Source organism: Pecten maximus, chromosome 6 (assembly GCF_902652985.1).
Source record: "Pecten maximus chromosome 6, xPecMax1.1, whole genome shotgun sequence".
NCBI classification, from domain to species: domain Eukaryota; kingdom Metazoa; phylum Mollusca; class Bivalvia; order Pectinida; family Pectinidae; genus Pecten; species Pecten maximus.
The window spans coordinates 36,893,269-36,907,492 of record NC_047020.1 but is presented as its reverse complement, the minus strand read 5'-3'; the positions used below and the strand labels follow the sequence as shown (position 1 = coordinate 36,907,492).

The 14,224-nt window shown below is 34.9% G+C and overlaps 1 protein-coding gene across 5 annotated transcripts in view; it reads right to left on the bottom strand.

Moving 5' to 3' along the window:
• The window catches only part of LOC117329678 (protocadherin alpha-6-like), a 69,206-nt gene that overhangs the window by 13,123 nt on the left and 41,859 nt on the right, over nt 1-14,224 (bottom strand). For 3 of the 5 annotated variants that reach the window (XM_033887749.1, XM_033887750.1, XM_033887751.1), the window contains exons 2-4: nt 11,002-13,799; nt 10,025-10,093; nt 2,192-2,365 (exon numbers count right to left, since the gene is read on the bottom strand). In XM_033887749.1, the coding sequence (XP_033743640.1) occupies nt 2,192-2,365; nt 10,025-10,093; nt 11,002-13,683 (2,925 nt within the window). In that variant the 5' untranslated portion in view covers nt 13,684-13,799. The other 2 variants (XM_033887748.1, XM_033887752.1) reach the window with 2 other exon arrangements.

The window sequence follows — 14,224 nt, the reverse complement described above, 5'->3', positions numbered from 1 at the left end:
GAATTTAGAGACCCAGGGACACAAAATCTTTACAGATAGGGAAATAAGTTTGATTTAGAGACCCAGGGACACAAAATCTTTACAGCTCGGGAAATAAGTTTGAATTTAAAGACCCGGGGACACAAAATCCTTACAGCTAGGGAAATAAGTTTGAATTTAGAGACCCAGGGACACAAAATCTTTACAGCTAGGGAAATAAGTTTGAATTTAGAGACCCAGGGACACAAAATCTTTACAGCTCGGGAAATAAGTTTGAATTTAGAGACCCAGGGACACAAAATCTTTACAGCTCGGGAAATAAGTTTGAATTTAGAGACCCAGGGACACAAAATCTTTACAGCTCGGGAAATAAGTTTGAATTAGAGACTGAAGTTTGTGGTTGTGGTTGTTGGGGGAGGGGGCGTTACACAATGGACAATGGTTCCATAAATGACCCTATTTATGAAAACTTTCCTAAATGTTATCCAGCAATAAGCCTGTGCCTAGTAATAATTCCATTCAATGATTGTCTTTTGACTTTCATTGTCACCTTAAGTCCGAGATTATGTTATATAAACCTCTATAATTGGCTTATAAGAGGTTAAATGTGGTAACAGAGGTTCCATTATTACAGACCGTCAGGGTTGGTCCTCAGTAAAATACGGTATATGTGTCCTGGATAGACATTGTCTCAATAATTTATCCATTGTTTGAGTGTCTATAATTGCTATAGTTTGACTTGGAAAAGAGAGAATGGTTCTTTGTGTTCCTTTGAATTCATTACATGAATTTTACAGACGGGTTTAAAGAGTGTTATACATATCAGAAAAAAAGTATATCTTTACCTACACGGAGAATGTTAATTGTAACACAGTAATATCTATGTCTCCCGTATACTGATATACATGTACAATTTAACCTTTCCCGAGGTATGTGGTAAAACATGTCAGAAAAATTCTTCGCTTTACAGCAAGCTTACAGTTAGTACTGAATGTAACACTGGTCCCCTGTCGGCCATTAAATTTTCTAAGTAGCATAGGCCTTGATAGCAATGAAGGATTGCCTCATTTTAACAATCACTTCTAGTAAAGCACAGCTGTCTCATCTTAACAATCATTTCTTAACTATTTCATGAGGCTGAGGGTAAAATGAAAATATAGTGATGAAATGTCGATTCTTGTAACTAACCTTCACAGTTGACCTTTTGACCCCAAACTCAATCCCACCCTTTATACTTTCTAATAGCTTTATATTGCATCAATAAAGTTTTGATACGATTGGTCAACCCTATCGCAGGTATCATCTGGAAACCAAAATTTGACGAAATATATCTATTTTTAGCATCAGTGACCTTCATAGATGACCTATCGACCCCAAACTCAATCCTACTCTGAATTACCTCATAACTTAACACTGAATGAAGCTTAATTTTCATTTGAATCCCTCCATCTTTTCTCACGTTATCGTCTAAAAACCAATATCCGGACAGACAGACTGAAGGACAGAGGGAGGGATGGACAGATGAATGGACAGACAGACAGGTGGAGACAAACGCTATAGTTCCCTCATGTTTAAGTGTAGCTGAGTTTACTTTAAGAGATTGGGATACAGCCATTTTTTTCATCGTAGTATTATAGTAATATAGACATCTCACCACCAGCTGTGACTATGATAATTGGTTAAGAATCAATTTTGTCATACATACAATCATACCTACCTGATCTAATTCTTACATTAATTGATTTGGACTTTTGGAGTGGTTACCAAACTTAGAAAACAAAATGTTTAATAATTAGTCCCCCAAATGGAACTGGGGATGGGGCTTCAGGGGGGGGGGGGGGGGGGGGGGGGGGGGTATTGTTTTTCATTGTGTAGAACTCCCTCACTACATCTATGGCAATTAATACTTGGTGTATGTGTTCATCTTTGGGAGGAGGTGTGCCCCATATTGTATCTAAAGTAGGTCACTCTGACCTACATTTTGACCTTTGACCTACCACAAAGAAAGATTTGTCCAGACTCCATCTCCTACACTACTTGTCACTAAAACTTCATACTTAGGGTATGGGTCAGCCCATTTATTACAAATTGATTATATCTATACATTTCGGGCATACAATTTAATATCTGGTAGGGGACTATAATTTGCTGAATTACTTTGTGTTAGTAATTAATGTTTGAGAAACTTGTGGTTTTTTTGCGCTGTCCTTACCTCTAGATTGGAGTTACTTCCCCACGATGGTTTGTCACATGCGTGGAGATATTCTTGGTGTTGCTGGAGCTTGGCTACAGTGGACAGGGTCTGTTGCTGGTATTGTTGTTTGGAGTTGTCTTCTCTTGGTGTAACTCTCTCAGGTTTGGGTGGTGGCATAATTCTGTCGAGAATCTGGTCAACAGAAACAATTAAACCATTAACAAATGACCAAAGATAAGAGTTCAACAGCATTCATCCTCAAATAAGCCCCCTCGCCTTGTGTAAAACTTTTTGAATTAAAAGTTTTAGGAGGACTTGTGAACCACTTTAGCTTAAATTACTATCTAAAAATTGATGATTCTGCAAAAATAAAGGGGGCTTATCTGTAGACAGGGGCTTTATAGATGTATAATCATTACTATGGACGGCTCGCTAAAATGTCTGAGAAACGGAAATATAAAGAAGTTACAGATGTGAAAAAAAGTGATTATTCATTAGAAAATCTATCATAATTATGTAGCAATGACTAAGTAATTTTTTGTTCAGTCAAAAAAAAAATAACAGGGCACCGGATATATCCATAAACTATTCACACAATAGGAGAATTAGATATACATTATATCACAAAGGCATTTTTTTTCGAAACATGAATTATTAATTTACTATCATACATAAGTGGAGAGATTTTTTTTCTGATCCTTTTTGATACCCTTGCTTAAATATGATGCAAATTTATGACCGTTATATTGTAAAAAGTTGACAGATCAACTTCAGGTTTTAAATTTCCTTGTAGGTGAGAATTGATTTTAACTCAAAATGTAATCTTGAGGCCTTGAAGATATGAAATAAATTGTCCCCATTCCCTGATAGATCTATACAGAAGATATTTGTCTACGTCCGGTGATATCTGATGCAATATAAAATTGCGATCCTTAACTCACCACCCAGACTTTCCATCTTTGTCCGTTTTTATCTTATAAAAATCTGGCATAGTTTTCTGTATGAAAAATTCATTGCATTGTCCAAGAAAACAAATGTACATTTATAACCGCTACAATGCCGCTGAAAGGTCTACGGTTCTGACGTAGGCCCCAATGTGGCGTATACGTATTATAGTGCCTGATCATAGCCCATATGTTACGAAGAGTAACAATGTCACCACTGAACGTACAGTTCTGAAAACAATGCTTTAAGTACGACTAGGCATGCAAGGGTTTTTTGTCCCCCTATCTGACACGAGCATGCTTGGTAAACAAACACAATTAGGCTGTCAATTACTACACCGTTATTGCCGTTAATTAACATATTTTACTTTTTACAAGTTCACGAACCGAAAATAAAAATACACATCACATGAATTTGTTGTCACAGTAAATAAAGAAATATTAAAAAAGCAATAAAATTATTTTCATTGCTGGGGTCAAACATTTCACACAAAAAATCCAATAAAAAGGAAATCTTCAAACAGGCAGTTGCTTCTGAATATTTTGTAAATTGAAAAATAAAATAAAATGAATGGTGTAATTATTTTCTGTTTTGTCAACATGAAGAATTTTTGATATCATATATAATAATAGATAATAGAGGTCAAATAGCTATGTCCTAGATTTTAAACATCAAACATTAGAAAATGAACAAGTTTATATAAAAATCAAATATTTCATTTATCAAACATTTGTGGAAAAAAAACTTTGATACCTATCATGTCAATTTTTATATTAATAAGAATTCGGTTTTATAACTTCAAAGAGATCATGTGACCATTACGAAGCCGTTATATATACCAATTGGGATTCATTAAACAAGTGAAAAGGCGTGAGTAAAATGGAACTCAAGCTATCAAGCACCTCAAAAACACAGATTTCAACCACCCTCAGAGTCAACGAAATGTTTATGTATTGAACAGCATTACTCTAGCAATCAATTTCTTTCACGTATATATTTTTTATTATTCAATAAAATGATCTTCTATTCGAGATATTCATTAGGCGATGTTTTGCTGCTTGTGTGTTAGAGTATCAGGGGGTATCGATCAATGTTTTAAGATGGGAATGTTTTTATGCTGCCCAGTTATCAGAGTGATAAAGGTATTTATTGTAATGTCCGAGATATTTAATGTGATGTTTTACGCGTTTATCATTGTAAACCATTTGATCGCGAGTCATGATAGCTGTCGAATCATCCCGTACAACGAAACACCTACCCGCCATCCGTCCTCCTTCCCACCGTTTAAGTCAATTTTATGTGCGACCATCAATTATCCATATTGGATTTGGGAAAATTGATCACGTTAATAAATAGTCGTTATTCGTAGCTTGAAGGTACATGTATACATTGATGCATGATCATACACATTTTTTATTTAACAGTGGTTTTTCTGGCCTGTGGTTTATACAATAGTAACTCGCACTATCTATCACTAAAATCTTCTGATAACAGCTGTACGCATACAAGAACTCAGCGTCAATATCAACATTTCACTGTAGTTAATGTCAAGACAATTATCACTCAAGCTTGTGTCCGTACATGTTTTCATTAAACTATTTGTTATCAATAAACAGAAACATGAAATCTGCATATGAGTAAACAAAAAATAATTATTGATAAACAAAAATAATCAAACAATAGCCTAAGATATGATCACAAATCGAAAAAATATTATAGTTAGTCAACAAGAGGCCAAAGGGGGCTGCATCGCTTAATGTGATTTGATATCAGAATGGCAACTCTTGATTAACACACCCTAAGGTCCTTTTTATTGATCTTCGATCTCATCCAAATTTCTGCCAAAAAATGTCTGGCAACATGTTACACAATAAAACCATTTCGACTTCAAATGAACACACAAGAAGTATCTTTAGATTTGGTCAGGGTCCAGAGAAAATGGAAAGGTGATCGAAGTCCATGCCAATATAGAAGTCTCATCATGCAAGTTTGGAGAATTACAAAAGACAATGAGGGTGAAATACAATAAGATGGAAGAATACATGCTTATGTGTATCAATTAATGTAAGATAATTTTTGCAGAAGGATTTTTAGTCCTATGTTTCCACAATGTTGCTGTCAGCCGGATGCTCTGAACACAGGACCTACATTGCTGCCCTCATCCTTAACATTCTTATCAGTAACCATGACTACCACCTGTTGGTATATTTCTTAAAATCTAATAATAAGCAGTTTACCACTATCTATTGTAAGCTTTGATCTGGATTTCCCAGTGTGAAAAATTATTACCTCCTAATTATGTTAACAGTGATCTCATTGGTATGTTGAATTTAAGACATTAATCTGAGAATGTACACAGCAAATTGCCAGCCATGCAACTCACAGGTATACATAATTGTATTGTGAAAAATCATAATTTTTTCATAATTATGCAATGACGAAAACGGATTTATTCAATTATGCAAAGAATATGAGGAAAGTTTTCATTGCCTAATTAACATATAAGCTAATTAACACACTTTAATTGCATCAAGGACAGGTTTGTTGGGTGTAAGTGAAACTCTCCTGAAAAGAAGATAACTATGTCATAGGTAGCATGTACCCTTAACATATGTCGATCAGAGAGTAGGCTTGAACCGACCTGTGTACAATCTGGGATTTTTAATAGTCATATGCCTTTCCCACTGACCAGCTGACATTTCCTAATAGAAATCGTGATGGACAGTTCATCCGAAAAATATCTAATCAATATCGGAAATTCGCCTGTAGGTCGTCAATCATCGAATCCCAGTCACATTATCTAAATTGGAATTTCAAAATCACACAATTTTTTTATCAGAAGGTGGGTATTTTGTGTAGCACCTATAATAACCGTAAATTTTCAGATCTTTATCTAACCATTTATTTCTCACTCTCATTTTTCGAAAATTTATGATCGTGTTAAAATATCTTGATCTATCTTATATAGGTATGATAAAAGGTGTTTCAAAACTATATTGACAGGCTAAAATTGACAAATCCTGTTTGAACTTTCCAATATATCTATAAAATACTCTGTTGCGGTGAATGACTTTGAATTTAAATACCGTTATTACTAAACTGTGAAGATGTTTTTCAAAAACGACAATGGAGGAAGGGTCACAATTATGTGATATGATCTTTATTTAAAATATGTAGATTAAAAGATGACATCTCAAGTATGAGCGAATTTTTTGACAATGTCATCAGAATTAATTACTTTGTAATTCAACAATCATTGAACTTTGATATTTGACCGTACAAGTCATATACTGGCACATCCAATCAAATCCAAATTCGTCATCAAATATGAAAAAAGAAATTTTAAAAAGATTTCTGGACATTTTTCCCTGACTAGAATACAACCATGTCCTTAAAAGTAAGCCAGCCTCACTTTGATTATTTTATAAGGCCTTATTTGAATTTTGAAGTTTTTTTTTTATTTTCCGAAATATCACTTGAAAACTAAATAGAATCTGCACTTTTATGTTTTAAGATTATCCTTTTAGCTTAAACAGTATTTGTTGAAAGACCTAAAACATTGTGAAGTATTCAAATCTATATTCAATAAAAAAAAGTCAGAAATTTTACAAATTTGAAGCAGTTTATAGTCTCCAGCCACACAACCAAATTTGCATCATGTACAGTACATGTTCTTGTTGCATACCAAAAGACGATTAATTCTTTTGCTTTCAAATTTTAATGTTTTACAATGATTGCCTATTAGCATGCCTCAAAGAATAACAGGCTAATAGCAGAGTATATCAAGTTCACAGAAAATTTATTAGATTTCAAGACAATTACTACTGTATCTATATTCATGACAACCACTTCCACAAAGCCATACTACCATGGTAATGAGAGGGAAAATAATATTTCAATAGGTTCAAAATCATATTCTGCAGACAAGAGATAAAAAATAATTCAATTTGAATTTCACAGTCACCACACATGAATGTCAACCATTTTAGTCCAGCGGGATTGAAATTGATGTCTTAATTATAAAATGCTGCAGAAATTGTGAAATTCATATTCACTTCATCGGCTGCCAATCAGTTGTAAAGTTGGTGATTATAAGCACTACATAAAATCTTAGAATACAGTTAAATGGTGTAAACTAACAATTGTATAAAAATAATTTTCCTCGGTTTGAAACATGGCAGCTTTGCAAAAAGACTATCAAAAGCACACATTAAAAAAAAAAAAAGCATTTGCATAGCAAAGAAAAGGAAATAGTTTTCGAATTAAATTTTCCTATGAATTTTTTTACTCTGGAGAATTCAAACAAATTTTCCTGTTACATTTCAATCTGAAATACTTTAAACCTAACACTTATGCCAGATGAAGTTCCTTTCAGTCAACGAAGCTCTCAATTTATACAAAAGCTCCAAAAAAAAAGGATTTTAAATGAAAGACAGACTACAATATACCCTATAAATGAAATCTGGTCCTTTTTGTCCATGTGAAGACAGCACAGGTAAAGAAATTTGTATGTAAGGTTAATTGTCTGACAATAATTGGCTCTAATGACGGCTAATCACAGGGCACAAGGACAGGGCGACGATATATCCCGTATAGGAAACACAGAATTAACACGAATTATTCCTATCTCTAGTCGACTCCGATCTACCGATCCCAAATCCCCTTTTCACTTTTACAGGGACAGCGTGACTCACACCGGAGCGTTTCGTTTTACATATGGTTTCCCTTTGAAAAACATCAATTATAAACTCCCAGAGTAATTTTCGACAACAATTATCATAAAATTGCTTTGGAAATTTTAAATAGCATCCTGATGTTTTTAGAAAGACATAAAAAGAATTGAAAAGGTAATTTGTGAAATGAAATATTATCTGTTCGGAAGAATTTAATAATGTGAGAACTCTGTCAGTTAGAATGCGAGAATTATGTGAAAAGGCTTTATTGTCATAAAACTTTATTAGAATTTTTTCTTAAACATTGATTAACGGTATTTTCTAACTGTCCCTAGCTACAGGTTATTGTTAAAACATTTCCTAGTGTTTACGACTTCTAAGATCAGCCTTTAACATTAACTTGACATTTTAAACATTATCGACATGTAGAAGGGAAAAAAAAGATAAAAAGGAAACGCCTTTATCACATGTACAAAGGTAAAATGAAATGATGAATTCAATATACAGTGAGTGTCAAAAATCTTTCAAATGTCAAAAAGAATTAAGAAAAACATTCAAAATGTCATAATTTTCTTGACTAGCATGCAGTAAAACAACAGAAGAGGTCCATGAGTCCTGTATTTGTGTCCTAATAGTTTCTTATAGAAGTATATCTTTAGCTTTCTTATTTCCCCCTTTTTTAATAAAATAATTAAGTTATTTTTGATAATTTTTACAAACACAGTATAAGTAAATGTTCTTAGTTTAGAACAACACAACCCCACCCCCTCCCTCGCTTCATCCCAGCACAGAGGATAGATGTGTCTAGCCCCTGTGCTGTGTCTAGCCCCTGTGCCTCCTTATACTACAAAAAAATATCATAATAAGTGGAATTCATGTTGGACCATGGACCATATCATCAAAAGTTATCTTGTTACTCACCGGTAAGCAATATAGAGATAATTTTGTACACAGATAAAAATATTATAAGAAGGGGTATATTTTATATCGCAATATCTGATATAACGGAGTATCCAGTATTTCAACTGCTACTTATTTCACAGTAGAGACTTGTATATCAAAATTATTGTAAAACAAAGGAAAATATGCAGTAGATATACTGATAAGTATCTATTTCCAACCTGTCTCGTTAGAACAGGTATCTGTCAACCTGAACAGGTACGACTTCTCACTAATTGGTTTATATAGTCCAATAACCATACTTGTCTAGAAGTGGTATTTGGGATCCACATAAATAAATCTAAACCTGACTATGTCATCATTGAGCCCTTGGGGGCCGTTCTGTCAACCTGCTTGACAGGTACATCTTCAATGACCGACGGAATGCCTCACAATTCCTTTTTTCATTACAAAGGATATTATTTGAGCATTTTTTTTGGGGGGAGTTATACAGCCATCATTTTTCTTTACATTCCAATAGCAATATTTATTATATAGGAATTCAATGTGTCTCAATTAATATTTAAGCTACAAGACAAAGAATCTACTATCAGGTCCATTATTTCAACCATGACTTTAATTTGATATAGACAAAATGCAAACATATTAATATCAAAAGTGCTTCTACAAATATGTACAAACATATGTTTGTTTGATATTAAAGGAAATAAATTGAAATTTAAAAGAGTAAAAAAAAAATGGCAAATTTTTTTGACAAACGTACAACAAAGCTAATCTACCATAACCTTATATATAAATGAAATATGTGAGCTAGGGAAAAAAAACCATTCTGATCAAGACAAACAACATCTATGAATACAAAAAACAAACACCAAAAACCATCGCCAAACAAAATGACTTCTTTTAAAAGGTCAATGAAATATATTTGTTTTCTAAATTGAAAGTTAAAAATAGAAAATACATTAACAAGAATTTATGAATGAAATTACCCCGTAACCAAACAATAGCCTTGTATATTAAGCTCAATAAAGTGTAATAATTTATTTCAATTAAATCTTTTTTTTAACAAATAACAAAAAAAATATATATATATCCTTTTAATTAAAAACACCTGTTTAATGTTTATTAGTCTTTGTACAGATAATCTAAATATAAAGTGCTTTTCACACAAAAAAAACAAATTGAAGTACCTGATTGTTTTTCTGAAAATCCGGAAAAAAAGTTATTAGGATAGGTCTCTGTTTGAGAAATGGTTTTCCACATGATACATTACTGCTGTTGTACGAAATGAAATGGATAATGACACTAGACATGCATCCAAATGCATTTTTACCTGCCTTCTCACAGGTTGGCTCTCACCTGTGTTTACAGGTAAATACTGTTCGTCAGTCAAAGGAAGTGCCTATATGGAGAGGTTGGAAATTTTAAAAGACGAAATTGAAATGAAGAAAACTGTACATAAATCTTTATAGCTCTTATAAATTACACATGAATAAAAGAAGTTAAAATCCATGTTCCTCTCTTTTGAAAGGCTCTCAAAATTTGACTATACATTTTGTAAGGAAATCCAAATCTTGTAAGGCAGTCAGGTTTTTCAAAATGAATTCATGTTTACCAAAGGCAAGCAAACTGTTTGGGCTACACGGTATAAATTCATAAAAAAAGGTCTGAAATTTCTCAGATGTTTATGCAAACTAGAAGTACGTGGTTGCTTTCATGATCTGAATGCTAATAAATTCTAGCTGGAAAACACAGTTCTGAAGGTTAGTCAAGGTCCCTTGCTACAATTCGTGTCGAGTAACTACTAGCATTAAATGCAGCGTCAAATTTACCTGCAGCTCTGTGGTTTTAAAGGTAAAAGTTTGTTTTTTTTTATTTAAATTTGAAATTTAATCACTTGTAGTTGAATTTTCAGTTCAAGTCAGATACATTTATTAATCAACTAAAATGAACAAATTTCTTCGTGCATATTAATGTTTCTAAACCACTGATTCGTACAAATGTAGCTAGATACATACAGCATGGATCATCTTACATTAGTGGGGAGGGGGAAATAAAAGGGAGTTCCGGGTTCATTAAATACAAAATGACTGACACTTAAATATAAATGTCTGTACCTGGGGTAGGGAATGTAAACAACTCCTTGCATATTATATAATTTACATGTTAAAAATAAACGTGGATTATTATATAGAACCATTATACGCAGTAAGAGAAATTCTTTGTAACGATTATTGTATAGGCGTATTTGAACAGTGTATTTTGGTTACTGAGTGTTTGCTGAATGGAATAAAATTTCGTAAACCTTACCTCTTCAACGCCGAGAGCCGTGTTGGGGAACTTTGAACTGGAGTCAGACGCAGATATGATGAGATTTGGATCCGAGTCCACCGAAAAACTCACTTTTTTCTCTGCTTGGTTGTTACTTTCGTTGTCAAGGTCACGATTAATAGCGTCATACATGTCCCTCCGTTTGTCATCTGAATCCGAACTATTTGCACTTTTGTTCATCGCTTTTCTCTGTCTGTCTATCCGTTTAATGATACATATTACGAGTATAATCGCCATTGATAATACAATTGTTACACATGTTATTACTATAGCGATGACAAGGTTGTCCGGGTCAGAAGGCGTGTCACCGCCACTGACCCCAGGAGTCGTGACAATGATGGTGAGATTTTGCATAGAAGATCTTCTCGGCACCCCGTTGTCTTCCACAAGAACCGTGAAAGTATAGGTTTGGATATCAGAGATCCCTAGGGGCTTTGCTAAGTAGATTTCTCCAGTGTTTTGGTCAATATAAAACGGGTTTGTCAAATCATCCAGCAAAATTGTATAGGAGAGCTTAGAGTTACCTCCAAGGTCAGGGTCATACGCAATCACCTTGGTGACCACATGGTCAGTTCCTGTACTGTAAACGATCTTAACGGTCTTATTATCAAATGTCGGGAAGACAATAACTGGTCCATTATCATTAATGTCACCGACAAATACAGTCACATGGGTCGTGCTATTCTGAGATGGTGACCCAAGGTCATAAGCGATCACTCGAAAATTATATCCATGTGGCTGTAATTCTCGATTCAGAACTTGCGTTGTGTATATAGATCCATTGCTATACACTATAAATGGAAAATTTCCTGACGTATCCGACACTGGCAACATCATAAACTCTACAATGCCATTTTGACCTTCATCAGGGTCAGAAGCTTTTACGCTTCCAACATGGACACTTGCACTTAAATTTTCTGTCACTGAAAATGTGTAAACTGTCTCCGAAAATTTGGGTCGATTATCATTTTCATCTAGAACTCTGACTCTTACGGACGCAGTTCCAGTTTGAGGAGGTGTTCCTTTGTCAGTCGCTATGACATCAAATGCTAACTGAGTTAGATTTTCCCGGTCAAGGTGAACATTTACGAAAACTTCACCCGTGTCAGGGTCAATCGAGAACTTGTCGTTATTTGTTGGAACAAGGGAGTAAATGACCTCCGAGTTGATTCCCGCATCAAAGTCATTAGTCGACACTCTGAGTAAAATGGCTCCATATTGGTTGTTTTCAGTGATTTCGGGAAGATACAGCTGTTGTGTAAACTTCGGCGCATGGTCGTTTTCATCCAAAACTTTCACTTCAAACTCTGCTGTTGAGTTCAAAGGTGGACTTCCAGAATCTTCACATGTGACCTTGACCTTGTGTTTTTCTTTGAGCTCCCTGTTCAGAGGTTTATGAACAACGACCTTGTACTCATTTTTGTCGATAGTATCCAAGGTGAAGTAATAGCTTTGGACACGACAAGTCACATCACCATTTACGCCTCTATCATCGTCAGTTACTCCAATATGAGCAACGGCTGCCCCAATATTTGCATCTTCTGAGATCTTGGCCACATCTGCGTTTGATAACAAGTTGATGTTGATCTCTGGAGGATCATTGCTTGAATCTAGAATGGTGACGTAAACGGTGGCCTGAGTGAAAAGTGGCTTTGTGGCATTGTCAGTGGCTTCAATAAATATCTCGTAGACTTCGCCACGTTCATAAACTAAAGGTTGAACCAAACTGAGATCTCCTGTGATATTGTCGATCGCAAAGAAAGTGTGGATGACGGAAAGCTGGTGGGGACTTAGGCGGTAGAGGACCTGGCCATTAGCACCGGAATCGGCATCCGTGGCCTTGACCTTTAGGATCACCTGGCCAACCGCTGTGTCCTCTGCTATTGTGATATTGTAAACTGATTGGCTGAATTCTGGAGCATTATCGTTTACATCTGTAACCCTAATATCCACCGTCATGGTACCAGTTCTTTGTTGAACAGCGCCATCTACCGCTAAAACATGTAATCGGTAGAAATTCCTGGTTTCACTATCCAACTTAGAGTCAATGATAATTTTCACAGAAGAACTCCCATCCACATATTTATCGAATTTCACAGAAAATGGCACATTTCGTTCCGAAATATTGTAACTTTGAACGGAATTATTAGAACTATCCCTGTCAACAGCGCCCTCTATAGGTATAGAGGAACCAACAACGAATGCTTCTGATACTTCCAAATTCGTCTTATTCACAGTGAATGTTGGAGTATTGTCGTTGATGTCCAATAAGAAAATATTAACTTTTATTTTCTTAAAGAATGTACTTTTACTTCCTTTGGCGATGACATCAATGGCTAACTCACAAACAGTTGAGAACTCACAATGGTCCAATGACTCCCTGTCAAGTTTCTGACTAGTGAAGAGAGAACTTGTCCGTTCATTAATATTGAAATATGATGCTGGAACGGTCGTCTGCGAAAGAATACTATACTTCAAGGTATCATAGTCATCCGATTCAGCAGGTAAGAAATGTGATGATAAATTAAAATCCTCACGAATATTTCCTATATAATAGTTCGGAAATTCCTCTTCAGGGATGTTATATCTTAAATCCTGTCCGAAAACTGTTAAAATCGTCAGAAACACACAAAATAGCACCAAAGGAAATTTAAATGACATTTTGTCGAAGTCATCTGGTCGACTGGTTCAAAAGTGCTCCCTTGTCCATATATATCCGTGGCAGTATATCATTCCAGGTTTCTGAGGCCAGTTGTCACTAGTAGGTGGGGGTGCTCCTGAAAAGACATGCTAACATCAATATTGGTTTCTTTCATTATCTACAATGATTATCTACCGAGCTGACTAACACCTGTAAAATGGGCCTGACTCGGCCAACATTCACAATAAATGTCTTGTATGAAAACTTGTAATCCGTCCGATCAAACACAGTGATCCCCTTATAATGAAACTTTTTAGTAGGCAGAATCTGTTAAGTGTAAAAGCAAATGTTGATGCTAGTTGTGAGTTCCAAGTCTACTGCCGTGATGTTATACCTGTGTTTTTACCTGTACATAGACATACCTGTATACAGGTATATACATTCCCGTTGTTAATCTAGAAGGCTTTCACTGGCTCACCTGTCTTCCCTATGTTTGTATTTACAACTAAGATTCCCTCTACCTGTACAGGTGACCCACCCTCTCACTCGACTTCAGCCAAT